We start from the raw sequence: 17,629 nt of genomic DNA on the forward strand, positions 1-17,629 counted from the left end.
AGTACCAAATAAACATGTCCTATTTGTAAAGTGTCCAGGCTGCAAGAGTAGTATGGGAGGTAGAGCCTTCAAATATCAAGAGTCTTCTATGATTGAGGGTCCAGGCTTAAAACAGCTTTTTGATAGACTCAGAGCCCTTTTTTCATTCCGCTATTGGCTAAAGCTGCTGATTTAGAAGCCTTTGTAAATGTGGGCTAGGCTGTAAAAATGTGAATGTACATTTCTTTTTATAAACTCAATAAAAATGATACCTGGTTTGTGCTGCTAGATCACGTGCTATACGCAGACTGTTGGACTGAATGGAATTGGAATTTGGGATTGGTGTGTCCTGTTCTCCGCCTTCATCTGTCGTTGTGCTAGAGCTTGTTGACACCGTCGTTGTTGGAGGTGTAGTTGTGCTAGAGATCATTGACACCGTCGTTGTTGGAGGTGTAGTTATGCTAGAGCTTGTTGACACCGTTGTTGTTGGAGGTGTAGTTATGCTAGAGCTTGTTGACACCGTCGTTGTTGGAGGTGTCGTTGTGCTAGAGATCATTGACACCGTCGTTGTTGGAGGTGTAGTTATGCTAGAGCTTGTTGACACCGTCGTTGTTGGAGGTGTAGTTGTGCTAGAGATCGTTGACACCGTCGTTGTTGGAGGTGTAGTTATGCTAGAGATCATTGACACCGTCGTTGTTGGAGCTGTAGTTGTGCTAGAGATCGTTGACACCGTCGTCGTTGTTGGAGCTGTAGTTGTGCTAGAGATCGTTGACACCATCGTCGTTGTTGGAGGTGTAGTTGTGCTAGAGATCGTTGACACCATCGTCGTTGTTGGAGCTGTAGTTGTGCTAGAGATCGTTGACACCATCGTCGTTGTTGGAGGTGTAGTTGTGCTAGAGATCGTTGACACCATCGTCGTTGTTGGAGCTGTAGTTGTGCTAGAGATCGTTGACACCATCGTCGTTGTTGGAGGTGTAGTTGTGCTAGAGATCATTGACACCGTCGTTGTTGGAGGTGTAGTTGTGTTAGAGCTTGTTGACACTGTTGATGTTGGAGCTGTAGTTGTGTTAGAGCTTGTTGACACTGTTGATGTTGCAGCTGTAGTTGTATTAGAGCTTGTTGACACTGTTGATGTTGCAGCTGTAGTTGTATTAGAGCTTGTTGACACTGTTGATGTTGCAGCTGTAGTTGTGTTAGAGCTTGTTGACACTGTTGATGTTGCAGCTGTAGTTGTATTAGAGCTTGCTGACACTGTTGATGTTGCAGCTGTTGTTGTGTTAGAGCTTGTTGATGTTGGAGCTGTAGTTGTGTTAGAGCTTGTTGACACTGTTGATGTTGCAGCTGTAGTTGTGTTAGAGCTTGTTGATGTTGGAGCTGTAGTTGTGTTAGAGCTTGCTGACACTGTTGATGTTGCAGCTGTTGTTGTGTTAGAGCTTGTTGATGTTGGAGCTGTAGTTGTGTTAGAGCTTGCTGACACTGTTGATGGTGCAGCTGTTGTTGTATTAAAACTTGTTGATGTTGCAGCTGAAGTTGTGTTTGAATTTGTCAGTGTTGTAGTTGCTTCAGCCATTGTAAAAGTTTGTAGAGACGTAGGTGCAGCAGTTGTGGGAAACACGCAGCCCTGCAGGTTTTTTTGCAAGACTTCCGTGAGCTTAGAGAGAGAGAGAGAATATGATGCTCATTACATTTAATCTTCTGGTATTTTAACAAGTTAATAGCCCATAAAAAGTTCTACTGATTACCCAGGTATCGATTTGTGATTCACTCTTTGGCTCTCCATTGACATCCACAGCGACGTCAAAATGGTAGTGCACTGCCATGAGATGGAAAGGAAACATTGAAGATACAGATTTGTATGGTCAAAATCAATGCAGCAGAGACATCCTGACTCCACAAACAGTAGACAACATAGAACACAATGGTCCAAATGCTTATTTAACAGATTAGCAAGGACAGTTTGAGACTCACTTATCAATGTATTTCTATAGAGTGGTTTGTCAAACACTGACACTACTGAATTCCAGCTTTTGAATGACTTAGAAAATATTGATTTAACCTTCAGCTTCACCATTCAGGGTCATATTTTGCATATTGACTTGTGAAGAATGTTGTTGCATGTTTCTATTTAATATTTAGCAAGAAACCAAAAAAAATAATTCCTTAAAGGTGTCACATTAATTAGGTATCTGATTACGTTAACTTATACTGCTACAATAATCCACATCAATAAAGTATGACCATGTAATTCTCATTTTTGAAATTATAAGTGTCCTGTCAGAGCTTTATTGTTTACTGTTAAGAAGGGACAACAGAGGTTGAACCCTATTAACAGATGAGAAAAATGAAGAAAATGGATGTCTGTTTCCTGTCTGGTTGTGGATGTTTCTATTCGATGACAGAGCTTATGATGTTTCTCTTGGATGTTGCAGGTTTACCTGGGGTCTGTACATTTACTGTACCAGAAGGTGTTGGAGCAGTAGAGGTCTGATTGCAGGAAGCCTGACCTGACGGGAGACAAATAATCCTAATTTTCAGTCATACAACAAAGAAGAAATTAATACTTCGCTCACCATCAACAAACTTTTTCACTTGCTACTACAACATAAAACAGCATATTAACAGTAGATTAAAATCACAGGTATAAACATGTTTTTCAATCTGTACCTCATCACAATTTTTCCTACTAAATTGACACCTTGAGTAAGCTATAGGTATCTCCTTATCTTGTATTTCATTCCCTTATATTCATCTGATTTTTTAATGATCGACAAAAAGGTACATAGATGAAGGATAAATTGTCAGCATTTTTAAATGGACAGTTTATTTAATTAGGTAATGCACATTACTGGACATTTTAGCAAATCCCATCCATGTAAACATGGCAAAATTAGCACACAAGCTAAATTTCATCCGCAGTCCTAAAGCAGGCACTAACAAAAGTGTATTTTTTGTCATCATAGATGTCTTTAAACGTGGTTGAATAACTCAGTTGACTGTGGTAGCTGTTAAATGTTGTTCTAATTGTTTGATCCTCTTGTTCATACTTTCCACCTTTGTCTAAAGAAGCTGCACCACTGTGAAGTTTTTTCGAATAGGTCATACAGTAGTTAGCGAATGAACTAGAATAACAGGTTACAGTAGAATAGAAAAGAAAAGAGACACATTCATGACTTTGTGTGTGTGTGTCTGTGTTACATGATGAACAGTGAATGACTGGCATGACAGACATTTTAGTTTATAAATAAAGGCGCAGAGTTTTTAGAACTGATAACATGACCAAACCTACTGACAGACACTGCGAGTCTATTGTCTGCAAATCATTTTTCACTCACACCTGTCAGAACATACCTGCAAGTAGGACCAGCAGAACCAGCAGCTGTATGTGCAACCGATATGGATGTGTGACACGTGAGCCAGGCTTCTTCAATCTGTAATACAACAAATACAAACATTTGAACTATCCTTTCCACTGTAATGAGATAAGAACATTATGTTTGGGATATTATATGAGGCACTATTGTTGTTGAACAAGAGTTGAAAAAGGGTGGAAAAATGAGTCATGTGATTATACATCTCGTGAATCTATCACACCCATGCTAATGAATGTTTCCTGTAATTATACGGTATGTCAGAAAGGTTTTGTCTAAAATTATCAGTCAGTAAGACTTAAATTCTTTTCTGTTTAAAAAGACCTTTGATTTTAATCAGGGGACATCAGAGAAAAAAAACAATATACACTTTAATGTTAGTTTCTGTGAACAAATGGTAAATGTTTGCTGGGGTCACAACACTGTCATGAAGGAGTGTTGAAAATGTAGTAAATGGGGTTTAAATTTGCTGCTCAGAGAGAAGGAAAACAACTCTCTGCTCAGAATAAGAGGAAACTATCGTCTCATTCACAAACATAGTAGGGATGCTAAGTTGTAATGCTCAACAAATCAGATACTTCATTGTGTTTTATGTGGATAAATATAATATCAGTTTTAAAAAAAGGGAACAATACCTGGAAAATTATTTTAGTCTGTGTTACTCAACAAATTACCCTTTTTTTTAACAGATTTCGCCAGATTTATATTTGAAAAATATTACTGAAGATCAGATTAAAAAATGTGACCAAAAACTCCCCCACAATAACGTCACAATCAAATCAGATCAAGTTCTGATTTCTTAAGGCTGATCAGTCATCCCAATAAAGGGAAAGTTGAAACACACCACCACCTTTGTCAACATTACCTGGCAGAGTGGGAGAACGTGTGCCAAAACGAAGGTCCATTAACACAAATACCAGGAGCTTCCATGGAGCCGTCTTCATTTTCACAGAACATACCTTCCTGTGAATGAAGTCTCAAACATGAAAACAAATCTAAAACCGAAAAAATGATACACACTTCCCCCTAAAACACAGACACCTGTTGTTGGAAAGCTTTCATTAAAGTCCATTGTCGGTGTGTTTCACATGCAGGATCACTAGCTGACACATGTGCACGCCCCTGACGTCAGCCTGAACAGGTGACCGTCACTGTATCTTAACCAAATGTTCCCTCAACAGGAATTGAATTCATTTTTTTACACACACTGAAATTTACTGTCATCTAAAACTGTTCACACTTTTTTTTTTTTTTTAATTATATAGAGAAAGCTGATTTTTGTTTTGTTTTGTTTAGCAGGCAAGGCGTGCCTCAGGGTGTTTCCTTACCTGTGTGTTCTCAGTGACATGACGGTAGGCATGAGTTTCCAGGGAAACTATTACAAAGCATAAAGAGTTCTGGTGTTGCGAAATTTCAACTCTTGCGTCACAAAAAGTCACGCACCAGCAGCCTTATTGTTTGTCATGTTACCACCCGCTTTTCAGGACTGTGAGTGGGAGGGACTTGTCTGTCTCATACACAAACAAACACATACAAGCACAATCACACAAACACACACACACACACACACACACACACACACACACACACACACAAATGTACAGAAAGACAGGGAAAGAGTTATTTTACTCTATTGTTGTTTATTTGCAACAGGTAAACACCATTATTAATACAGTTTCACCCTGTTGAATGGGTGCATATGCTCCATAGGTGCACACTTATCAGATTTTGCTTGCTGGGGATGTACTGAACACAGAGATTGATTGTTTAAGTCATGAAATCTTGGCAGGTCTGAGAATATTATCAAGTAAAATGTAAAGAGTGATGAAAAGCAACATGTCAAACCAGTTGTAAGTAAAAAGAACACGAAACAATTTTAAAATGTACTTGCACAGGGCTCTGGTTTAGCTCAACATAGGCACTTGAAGAGGCTATACAGTCCCCTCTGCTGTCCGGGGTTCAAGCCCGACCATGAACATTTGCTCTCTCTCTCTCTCTCTCTCTCTCTCTCTCTCTCTCTCTCTCTCTCTCTCTCTCTCTCTCTCTCTCTCTCTCTCTCTGTCTCTCTGTCTCTCTACTGCTGTATCAAAAGAGGCATAAAATGAGGTCTGTTAACCTGTTGATAAATAGATCTTTATGTTTGTACAGTACTTTGATTTGATTGAGTATTACAAACGCAACAAAACCTTAATTGTATCTAATTGTAAAAGAAATAAACATGTTGATTCCAGAAGTAAAGGTGTAGTTCTCTCTCTGCACACCAGGGGGAGTACCAGAGAGGGAAAGCTCAGAAAAATTAGAGAAGAACGGCAAAGCAGATTAAACAGTTTATTCCAAGATCAACATCCTTTGAGTGACTTGTCTGTCTAACTTGGATTTAAAGGGTAAATTTAGTTATCAATTAAGGTCTGGAGTAGTTTATAATGTTTGCAACATACTTCAGCACTTATAAACAAGACTCCCCTGAAGAGGACTGTAACACCAAATGTAAAAAAAAAATCCCACATTTTACAGTCTTTTTATTAGGATTTGGCTCACAGACATGACTAATCAATATTTTTAAGAGTTTTTCCCAATAGCATTGGGTTCGTCATATAATGTTAATTGAATTGCAGGTTGATCTTGTTGAAAATCTTCAAACATCCAGGTAAAAAAAATATAAAACCATTCTTGTAGTGTTGTAATAATTTAGAGGTTTAACTCTCCATCATGCTATTAATGTTAGAAAAAAAGGGAAACGATTAGAAACAATAATACAGAATCAAACACAGAGAAAAGTCTCTACACCTTTTCATGACAAATTTAATTACTTAATGGTAATTTACAGCCATATTTTAAGTTTATTAGTCCCCCACTGAGCTATTTGAACAGGTAAATTTTCATCATTTTCTAATTGTATTTACTCATCACATTATCCATCAATCACCCCTGATGAACCTGACGTCCTGCTGGCTTCTTGTGCCACAGCACAATGTTACACAACCCAGTATAAGTGACCCTATGGCATATGTAATCCCCTCTCTCTGTATTTTCTCCCTGTCCAATCCTCATTGATTTATTAGTTACATAAAAAGAACAAAATGTAATCTATGTTATTGTAATCGTATAGCTTGTGGTCATGTAAAAAATCAATGTAACTTTATCAAACATTACAGCTTGACACATCTTTTGAAGAGCATTTTTTATTTTGCATTGAAGATATTGTACAGTTATAATACAATGTAATGTTTCTGTGTATATATCAGCAGTGAAATTCTCTAAAAATGTAAATATATGTGTTTGTTATAATATATCATTTATTGTTGATAATTTCCTCTTTATAAAACAGGCAAGTCAAAAAAATAACACCAATGAACATCCATGAAAATAACGGACATTCAGTGCTAAAGTTGATTGCTCCAGGTTACAACTGAATGCTTCTTCAGCAGAAGACTCCTTTCGTGATATCACTCATCAACAAACACTGCACGAGCTTCCGTTGCTGCCACTATAGGTGACAAACCATAATCAGAAAAACTATGGTATCTTTTGTATTGTTGTGTGTTATGCATACAAACTCCAGTAAATTATGTTGAAGAGCAGGTAAGCCATGGGAAATATGACTCTGGAATAAGAGTCAATCATGTAGCTGTTGCTCATTATGAAGCTGAGGTTTTGTTTTACAGGGTGCTTTCGGCGTAGTCTGGTGCCCTCTGTGGGAGCAGAGACAGTCGAGTTTCTAGCCTGGGTGTTCCTCTCTGTGTTTGGGGTGCTAGCGACCTCTGGGAAAGAAGCCAGGTCAATGTCGTTGTCATGGAAACATCCATCGAATGCCATAGCCTGTGTGGCGTCGTAGGACTCCGGGATCTGCAGTGACAAATAAAGGAGAGGAGGGTAAGACTGACGCAAGCAAGCTCCAGATGGCAGGAAATAATTTTTTTCTGTTGGTCACATGTTTCATATGAGATTTTGGTAGACATGCAATGCATACAAATAAATTCATAAAAAAACTTACCCTTGCCCTCTTGAGCTTCTTCATCTCCTCCACTGTGGTGAAATAGTTGACGGCAGCGTACTCAATGACAGAAAGAAAGACAAACAGGAAGCTTGCCCACAAGTAGATGTCTACGGCTTTGACGTAAGACACCTGCGGCATAGAGGCTGAGACACCAGTGATGATGGTGGACATTGTCAGAACAGTGGTGATACCTGGAAATAGAAAAGACTAGATTATGACATGAGAATGAAAAATATAGTCTCACAAGTGACATCCATAGTTGATGGACTGAACTGAACAAATAGTTTAGAAATCCCACCAAAGTAGTTTTGGGATTGGTAACCAATTGGCATAGCAAGAGGAACATGTGTCAATAATCGACATGAATATGGTGTGAGAGCAAAATTTAATTCAATTTAACCATGTAAACTGTATCTCCAATTTGTAAATGTATTACAATTTAAATAAGATGTTTTTAGAGTATTATCCATTATGGCCTCTTTTTTGTTGTTGTTGTTGTTGAAGATAATCTACAGATAGGAAGAAGGGGTCTCTGTTGGTTTTTTTGTACTGTGATGACAAACAGTAAGTCGATGCAGCTCTTCAAGAAATATTGATGCACATCACCCCCACAGTATAAATCATCTTTTCACGAGAGTCTTTCCACTGGTGAAAATGTAAATGCTGGGGCTTTCATTTTGAAAGAGTAACAACAGTCGGAACGCTAAAACTTTAGGTGTAGTGAGTCTTGCACAACTTAGGAAAATAGCAAGCTTTTGTTTAAGCACCAGGGAGACACAGGGTCAAGGTTTGAATGAATATACTTTTTATTGTTAAAAAAAAAAACCTATACATTTTTGTTTGTTTGGTTTTCTTTGTTAGAGGACAAGATGTGTGGAAGCTAGCATATGTGCTGTATTAGCTACCTGGTGACTTTTAGCCAAATGTGTTTTAGAGTTACAACACTGTAAATTGGGTAACAAGCAGAAACTGTCCTGGCAGATGCCACCTTGTTCAGTTTTTAAACGCAATGGGAAGCTATACTCCTCAGATATATCTTCAATAAAAAATCTAATCAAAGACACTATCACTGGGGCAGCTACTTCATGATGTTAGCCGTTGTCACCATGGCAACCACACAAGGATTTGGTCAAAAGTCACCAGTCAAGATCGTCACAAAATATAGCACAACACTCAAGTTAAAACACAGTTAGCGGTCGTTGAGTATGTAAAATGGAGTTTTGAAAACAATTGTTCTTTATGTTGTATCTTTTTAAAAGAAAAAAGTATACTAGGGGCTTTAAGTCTTTACTTGTGTGATGTGTTCACTAGATGTTTAATTGTCATATTTTAAATATTCAACGAATCAAACAATATAAATAGACCATTAGTGTGCTGGCAGTTGTGGTTAGTTGTGGTAGTTAGTTTCAATCTTAACACACAGTTAAGATGACCTAACCAGCTGCATGTAAACATAAGTGGTGTTAATACTTTCTTTACATGACTTTCAAATGTACAACAGGGTCTTATTACCGAGAGAGACGCGTGCAGGTACCGCCCTCCTGTCTATCCAGAAAGACACCCAGGACAGCATCACCATCAGCATGGTGGGAAAGTAAGTCTGTAGCATGAAGAAGAAGATATGCCTCCTGAGAATGAAGTTTATGTAGAGCCGATTGTACCAACCTGAAACACAGATAAATAGACACAAAGTGGAGGCGGGGCTGGCAGGGTGGGGAAGCGGGGCAATGCAACTGAGAGTGGCAGCAGAAAACAAGAAAAAAAAGTTTTGCAAAGGATTATGTTAAGAATCCAAGAAAGTACAAGATGGACCTACAAGAAGAAGCTAGAACTCAGCTAAGAAAGTGATTACTTTGGTCAGGCAGATCTGTCTAGAGCTGAGGTTATATAAAAACCTCTTAAAGTGGATATGTTCCAGCAAGATTATTTCACACTGAGAAGAACATCTTCCTGCTGCCTTTTCTATCCTTCCTTCTAACACTAAAATGGTGAAGACAGACACAGGGAGGCTTTATAAAAACTCTCTGATCCTGTGGAAGCAATGTTATAAGGTTAAAAGCACACAAGGGTTTCTAAGGTATGTGCTTAAAAAAATCAAGGCATTATGATTTCCTCAAATTGAGATTGAAATGTTTTTGAAATTAGCAATTTCTTCTGCAGATACTTTTTCGCGATTTTCATAAATGAATGTAACATATAGATTACATGTATTCTAAAATACAGTGTTTTCAATGATGATACAGATACACTGTTTTTATGTAAATTACTGTTTAGTTGTGTGAAGATATGCATTCAGATGTAATGACTCTGCAATGTATTTCATAGATTGGTACAATATTTTAGAACTCACTTACTGCAAATATTTATAAAATGTGTAGAAAGCTTCTTGGACAGTGTTCTGAATCTGAGAGAAAGTTCAGGTAACTTTGAAAAGGTAGGTGTGGACTCCTAAATGATGTCATGCAAACATCTTCTAATTTGTTGATTGATGGGTTTTTTTGTCTCATGTTGGCTTTTTTCCCATCTTTGTCTTTGAACACAGTATTGCAGGATCAACAGCATGGGATTCATGTATGTAAGCTTAATAAGAGAGTCGAAGAAAGATGTTTTTACCGGCAGGTGGATGAGCAACAAAGAAACTAATGAACCAGCCAATAGAGACGGGTCAACACAATACAGCAGCCTCATGTGGAAATCACTTTCTCTCAAATCTTCTTTAATTGGGCTGCATGCTGCAAGTGCTGCTTCTGGTAAATTCAACTTGTTTCTCTGATGTTCAATAACTCCTAATTTAATGATCAGGTGGGGCTCACTGGAAACACAAAAACTGCTTCTTATAGGTAAAACATCATACTTATATCGACGCTTGTATATTAAAAGGGTCACAAAAGGTTCCATAAACAGTATGACCGACAGGAAGCTTCTGGCTATAGTTGCATATATTCAGATTTGCAGTTTAAGATGAGTGTTTCAGTATTAATCTTATAATCTAGCTCTGAGGCTTGAAGAACAACTTGTTGTTTTTTGTTTTTTTTAAATGAGGGCATCCTATACCTAGTTATAATCTCATCATTCTTACTGTTTAAAGCTGTTGTTAGCACAGTACTTTCATAGCTGTTAGAAGAATCAGAATCAGCTTTATTGGCCAGGTATGTTTAACACACATGGAATTTAACTTTGGTAGACTGTACAATGTAAACATTAAATATTAACAATAAACTAAACGATATAAACAGGTAATTAAAGACAAATATGTACAAGACTAAGATAATAATGCGGACTTTAGGGTTTTGTGGTACAAGCTGTGTATTGATAAAGTCAGGAGCTCTCTGGTTGTTCCCATACCGGGTACAGCTCAGAGGGTTCCAGGCTCCAACCCCACATACCAGTACTGCTGTAGAAGGCGAGCCCAAAGGAAGGCTGGAAGTCTTCAACAAAAAACTGAGAGAGCACGATCTCGTCAGTCCTTAATGAATCGTTCCCGTTCTTCCAGTAGAGCATTAGGTCGTTCTCATTGTAAGCATCTTCAAAAGAGGAGAGAAGGGGAGAACCGTCATGGCAGTGTTTCTGAGACGGGACGAGGGGGTGAACAGAAATGGGACTCCCGACTCTCCCCTGAGACCAGGATCCATGCTTCATTTACGCAAAAATATATGTTAGACAGCAAGTGAAAAAAAGAAAGCGCAGCAGGCCGACGAAACAAAAAAAATCTTTAAACTTTATATAGAAATACATTTTTACTCTCTTGTTATTTATAACCAACTTGAAGTTTATAGAAGGATAGAATGAAAACAGAATCCCTTGTAAATCCCTCTTTGGAAATACAAAAATGTGTAATGGACAGAGATTGAGCTGATTGAGGATTACCATTCACTTTCTCTATGTTAAAAGAAGATTGTGATGTTACTGTGTGTTCATGGTAATGGACTGTGAGTATTAAAGGATTCGTCCACTCAGTCAGTGCCAAAACATATCCATCAGGGTTTTTGACAAGCAACATGGAAACTGATCAATAATGTTTTTGATGTCAGAAGTATCACTAGCAAGGGCCTTTAAAAACAAACCAGTGTTGCAGAACAGGGTTATGTGTTATTTGACCAACATGGAGAGTTGGTCACATTTTGTTAAGAGGGTTGTTACACAAGCTTAACACATCAAAATAAGTACAGCTTTGGATATCCTATCAGACACTAAACACCCACATCGTCCAACTGTGCTTTGATACTCACAGCTCTCCAGCTCCAGAGAGCAATTCTGTGTGTCCAGAGGGAAACTGCTGAAGTCCATGGAGCAAAGTGCAGTCACTGTGATCCTAAAACACATAATAGTTAAAGAGAGACCCACATGAATCAACCAGTCATTCACCATTAGCCACTGTTTACTTGAAAAATGTAATATTTGAATTACACTGCAATTAAGAACAACCTGTGCAAATTTACATCAGCCGGCTAGCTAGTCACATGTTCACTGGATTCATTTTAAACAGTAAAGATTTATATTATATGTCAAGTCATTTGTTCATTCAGTAACATGTCAGTGCATGACAGCCTCACTGATTGCAGCAAGCTGCTTGCAGTGAAGCCATATTGTCGACAGCTGTGGCTGAAATGGATACGATGAGTCTGAAAGCTAACTGGACGTCCTCTCATGAGACTTTTAGGCTTTTCTCACTAAACCATGCATTAATAGTCGAGTGAATGTGTTATGTCTTCATTTAAGTTATATTAATATTTGAATATTGGCACATGTGATTTATAACACACGTAAGGTTAAAGAAGGAAAGTTGATCAAATTCGATCGTCTTCCAAAAGAGGCAATGTTTATTTCTTATGTAATACAGTCTTTCGATTTTTTGAGTAGTTCCAAAAGGGATTCACTGCCATAAAAACAATTTGTCTCGACTCTCCTCAAAAATACTGCTGAATACTTGCAAGCAGCATATCACGACCAATATTCATGCCTATGGCCAAGGATGGGGACATTGCCCCTCCCCCTCCTGCATTGCTACAAGTCAGCCAAACTGACCCCTGAGGGACATGGTCATAAGTTTTCTTCAAGTCCACAAAACACATGTAGACCTGATGAGCAAACTCCCAAGGGATGTGAGAGGTGCACTTCACCCTTGTGAGAAGTCTCACTGCAGAGTTCTACAGCACAATCTGAAGTTGTGCTATTGCTCTTGTCCTGAGGAAAGGGTGCTACAACAATTCAGCTGTGAGGAAATAAAAAGATAAATTCATATTTCACTTAATCTTTGAGATGTTCCTAAATTAATAAAATCTGGATTGAGCCAGATTCTTAGTGTTTTGATTTGGAATATTGGAAATGGACTTGAATTATAGTGCTTTTTTAGTCTTCTGAACACTGTAGGTCAAGTTTACCCACTCACACCGGCAGCTACAGTATGCAAAGCAGACATCAGTATGAGCTAATCCCATTTATACACATATAGACACCGCTGACAAAGCAGTGGAAGCTTCTTGCCTAAGGATACATTGGACATGTCTGCAGGATTGTCTATGTTGAGAGACAACTCACTCTACTACTGGTCCACAGCTGCCTTTATTTCCCAGTTTAATTTCTTTAGTCGTGTGCTGTAGATGCAGACCTTGATATACAAAAAAGCATTCTTATAACAATGCATTTTGTTTTGGAATATCTCAAAAAGTTTTTTTTTTTTTTAAATTAAAGTAGTCATAAACAATTGCCTCAAAAATCACTGGAGGGACTGAGTTGATTTGTTTGCAGCTGCTGGTCACACTACTTAGATGATTGTAAACACTTAATGAGTAGTGACAGAAGAGGCCTGTTTTACCTGACACTATAGAGGATATTGCCATCTGGAAAAACCCTCAGCATGATGTTCTCCATGGTTGTATCGTGGATAAAAGAACGCTTAGAGTGAACAAAAAACACGTCAGGAACCCAAATCTTCTTTACGAGACGTGCATCAAACGTTCGACTCTTGTTGCTGCTGGAAGGGAAAGCCAGACGATCATCCTGCCAGTAATGCCTCAGGTACAATGTCATGGTGAAGTCCTGGAAAAATCGCATACAACCACAAAGTTATGTTCAAAGCCAATGCATACAATGAGAAACCAAATACTGGTTAGCATACTGCAAAGGTTAAAGATGCACGTACCATGTTCACTTCTGATATGCTGTCGATGCTCTCTACCTGGACGTCGATGCCCACAGGAATGGCTGAACCTGCAAAAAGGTGAAACGTGAAATGGATTATCAACAGTTGTGTCATTTTTTCCATGAATCATCTGTGTGCACATCTGGCAGAGATTATCCAGTATATGTGTAAATCCTACTACTGATAAGATATAAGCCACATCTGAAATGATGACCCAGACATCATGCTGGTTCTAAAACATGATTCAGCTCAAAGTTGCATTCAGTTGAAATCCTTGTAATAACTTCACTTCACCTGTCACTATATAATCCAACAGGTCATGGTCCAGACACAACAAATAAATACATTTTATTTATGGGTGAGCTATAATTAATGAAATAGTATGATGAGATTCCATAAGGGACGCTTTCGCTGCAAAAAGAAAAAAAAGGAAAAAAAAGACATTTACAAGAAAACAAAAAATGCATTTGGAAGAGCAGGCCAAAGCTTAGTCCAATAGTCCATGGCTGTTGTGTATTTTCAATCTGTCATAAACTTTAGAGTTGATACAATTTGTTCATTAATATTGACTGTGATCTGGATCCCTGCCAAAGTTTAATGGGTTGACCTATGTTTCACCTTTACATCAAGTTGAATGGAAATCGGTACCTCTTTCTGACATGTTAGTTCTGTTCTTTAGTTCATGAAACAGTTTGGATTCTTTAGTTCAGGCTCTTACAACAACCGACATGAGTTCACACTTTTTGAGGTTTACTTCCTGAAAACATGCAGATGAACAAATACAAGTTCATTAGTTCATTGTCTTTAACCGTCAATTTCATCACAAGTCTGAAGCATATCAAGCTTGCAGATACCAAAGCTCACTGACACCTACAGTCTCATCTGTTGGCATTTAAGAACACAACAAGGCTGGCGGAAAAGCTGCACAAGAGGTCAGAGCCAGGAAACAAATCAGGTTTCTTTGTTTCTGGTGGTATTTCCCCCAGTCGCTTATCAAAAATGTTATACAACCACATCAGCCTTATTAAATATTGAAATAGTATCAATGTAAGTGTTTTTTCACTTTTTGAACAGGTTTGTGAATCTGACTAAAATTCATCAAAGACCTCCATACATTCATCTTTTAGTACGTTGTGGTCGCAATTTTGACTGATTTGGATCTTCAGATATTGTTTTCCTTTATCAAGCATGTGTTGTAATCCATAACCTGATCTTGCAAGATCAACAAAGAACACAGTTATACGCACATCATGCAAGTGCAGGGCAGTGCAAAAGCCGCAGACTGAGGGAGAAGGAAGAAGGGCGGGTATATCCTCAAGTTACAAGGAACCCTCACTAATAAATGAATGTTGGTGTTGCAATGATGCGTATCAATATGTTCCAGCAGTTTTATGTTTCAAAAAAGCCGAACGGCAACTTAAAAAGCCACTTTTAAAGCAAATGTCTCAAAATCAAGCAGCTGAGGTTAAACACATTCAACAATGTAATCCTCCAATGTGGTGTATAGTATGTAATGGTCTTCATGTCATTTTCCAATTGCACAATACTGCAAACGTATGATGTGTACTGTAAATACCCTGATGTCTCTGTGCCATTATCTAATGAATAAGCTCTGGAAACCGTTTGTCTATGATAACAATGGAGTAGTCGAGGGGGAGGGATTATATCAGGCAGCCAGGGTCCTGAAAGTAAAGTCCTGTTCATTTTTATCTGGCATCAGGTCACTGAGGCTTTTTGAACTCCCAACAGACACGAAACCCTCCGAAACCAACAAAGTGACTGTTCAAACTATCTGTGTATGATATGATGCATGAAAAAATAATCTTACAAAACACTCGATCCAATCATACAATCTTTACTAATTTTGTAAGATCTAATAGTTTTGGAGGAAAACGTGATGACATAAGAGTTGACACAGTGACACAGGCAGTACAGGACATCTGCTCCTGTCAACTAGTCTCAGGAGACTGTCACATTGTGTGCCAAATGAGGCTCTGTGAGAAGGGTTTGTATGACAATGCATATTTTCTTTGTCATGTTGCAATCCTGTCCTTTTGGAAACTAAATGCCATGTCTTAGTCACCGATCCCTGCAGCCCTGTACACAAAAATGCTGTTACTTTCTCTAACCCCTGAGATGACGATCTCGTCCTTCACCCCTTCTGACAAATGAATAAGCCATTTAGTTTATTTCAAATTGAAAGGGATCCTGAACATGGTGTTTAGAAGCTTCGAAATCTACAATTATTGTGATAGAAATTGTTTCTGTGCTCACAGATAAATTCAAAGCAAAGAACTGACTCCAGATGTCTGCTTTGCGACACAGGAAAGTATGTTTTTTATATTCTCTAACATGATTCCCCCCCCCCCTTTCCATCCACAGAACTACTAGACACGCATACCAGATTATTTTATCTGTACTGTCACTGTCTGCAATCATCATTTCACATGGCTGACAATCTAGGTCACTCAGGTTTTTGGAAGGCGTACGTAATACCAACGACAGCACAGTAACCTACATTAACCTCACTAAGTTGCCAGGACACATATGGTTATTAAAAATGACAGGAAGTGTAAAATGAGACACAGCGATCAGGTGTGCGTCTTACCTCCGAAGCCGGGGCGCATTGCAAAGTCATGGTCCTCAATCCGAAGCAGCTGCTCAGATTTAATTAGCATAGATTTGGTGCTGTCCAGCTTTTTCATTTTAAGATCCACCCGCCTGAGAACCAAAAAGATCAAATAACAGCTTGTGTAAAAAACTCTTTCTCTGTCACCATCTTACCCTTTCTCAGACACTTAAAGCAGAGCAGGCATCTGGTTGTTCATTTTACTTGAGCAGTCTGATAACGACTGAAGGCCTTGATCTGAAGACAACAAAAGTTCTCTTTAGGATATCGACACTAATCTGATGCTTAAATTAAAACTGCATCAGAGATATTTAGGGACCTCTGTTGTAGCTCGATTATGAGTTGACCTTAACCATGATGTATTTTTCTGCACTTAAGACCCCATCTGTCTTCACTCTCTTCTATAAGTCCTCGTATCTAAACCAAAAAAGGGGCCGGTATATCCGTTTATCTCTGAAGGCAAAGTTTTTGCAATCAATTGCACAGATCTCCTGTCACCTCATATGATCCTTTGAACCCACTCTTACCTTCTGAACAATATTTCTGAAGACATTGTAAAGTAGCAAAAAGTAAAAGCCTCCACAAAATACTGTATCCAGCTGTTAAAAATGTGAATTTGCGAGAAATCCCAATTTGGCTCACCCTCCATGCTTTGGTTTGGTGTTCTCTCCGACGTACTGCTCCTTGTGTCTCCTCTTGTTGGGGTAGTGGCTGCCGTTGAGCTGGGTGACAGGCCACATCCAGGCCAAGCACATCAGTCTGAAGGCCAGGAGGGCCAGTCTCATGGTGAAGCTGGGGCTGGAAAGACGCGAGGAACACAGCGGTTCCTCACGCCTCGTTAGTGTCTCGTCCAGGGAATGCCACAGCTGCCCCTGTCCTCTACTGGCACGTCCATGTCCCAGCAGCGCTCATTCTGCCCTGCCACACACACACCCTGCTACTTCTGCATTATCCTGCTCTTTCATCTTCTGTGACATGGTGAACATTAGTCAAGATATATCCGGTGCTTAGCTCCAATGCACAGGCATCCCCGTGGTTTGCTTGTCTCTGTGTCATCCCTCTGCTTACGTCTCCTGACACAACATGTTGTCCTGACTCTACCAATGTCCCCTCCCTCTGATTTAAAACCAAATATCAATTTATTCCTATAATGACAAAGGAATACCATTAATTCCTCTATAATCTTCTTAGCTGTGGTTGGTGAAATCTTTCAGTAACCTACAAACTGCAGGCAGCAGAGGGAGGGGAGGAGGGATAATACAACCAGCGGTTTCATCATCATTCTGACCAGATAAAAATAAAAAGCCTGCAGCCTACTTTTCATGCAGTGCAGGATTTTCCCTCCAATTGCGATGCACACTGTGACGGTGGGAGGATGCAAATGATCACATCATTGAGAGGAGACAGATGCAAGCATATGTTTGAGCCACATCTGCAAATGCTGCACTTTTGATTCTTGAGCACGCAGAGATGATGCTAAACTGAGGCTTTGAACTACTTTTCCCCTCATCAGG

At 39.0% G+C, this 17,629-nt stretch overlaps 2 protein-coding genes across 2 annotated transcripts; both read right to left on the minus strand.

Annotated features, from left to right (window-relative positions):
- Nucleotides 1–1,331: 1,331 nt before the first annotated feature.
- Nucleotides 1,332–4,307, minus strand: LOC306831219 (uncharacterized protein; the record flags this gene model as incomplete). Its single annotated transcript, XM_079355177.1, has 6 exons — nucleotides 4,213–4,307; nucleotides 3,328–3,407; nucleotides 2,415–2,483; nucleotides 1,722–1,792; nucleotides 1,455–1,630; nucleotides 1,332–1,353 (listed from the first exon to the last, which is right to left on the minus strand). Exons 1-6 carry the CDS (start codon nucleotides 4,302–4,304, stop codon nucleotides 1,332–1,334), a joined length of 510 nt encoding a protein of 169 aa, XP_079211303.1. The 5' UTR covers nucleotides 4,305–4,307.
- A 2,238-nt stretch (nucleotides 4,308–6,545) lies between these two features.
- Nucleotides 6,546–17,497, minus strand: gabrr3a (gamma-aminobutyric acid type A receptor subunit rho3a). Its single transcript, XM_079356426.1, has 9 exons — nucleotides 16,758–17,497; nucleotides 16,095–16,207; nucleotides 13,487–13,554; nucleotides 13,160–13,383; nucleotides 11,574–11,656; nucleotides 10,731–10,868; nucleotides 8,857–9,009; nucleotides 7,342–7,535; nucleotides 6,546–7,193 (listed from the first exon to the last, which is right to left on the minus strand). Exons 1-9 carry the CDS (start codon nucleotides 16,898–16,900, stop codon nucleotides 6,891–6,893), a joined length of 1,419 nt encoding a protein of 472 aa, XP_079212552.1. The 5' UTR covers nucleotides 16,901–17,497; the 3' UTR covers nucleotides 6,546–6,890.
- Nucleotides 17,498–17,629: the final 132 nt, after the last annotated feature.

The sequence above is a fragment of the Symphodus melops genome, assembly GCF_947650265.1.
Source record: "Symphodus melops genome assembly, chromosome: 11".
NCBI lineage: Eukaryota > Metazoa > Chordata > Actinopteri > Labriformes > Labridae > Symphodus > Symphodus melops.

Excerpts from the sequence above, each read along its gene's own strand:
- gabrr3a (XM_079356426.1), bottom strand. The coding sequence starts at position 16,900 with ATGAGACTGGCCCTCCTGGCCTTCAGACTGATGTGCTTGGCCTGGATG. Across the intron at positions 13,384-13,486 it reads GCATATCAGAAGTGAACATG|GACTTCACCATGACATTGTA; the intron begins GTACGTGCATCT and ends CGATTTTTCCAG. Across the intron at positions 7,536-8,856 it reads ACCTGCACGCGTCTCTCTCG|GTATCACCACTGTTCTGACA; the intron begins GTAATAAGACCC and ends TTCTATTTCCAG.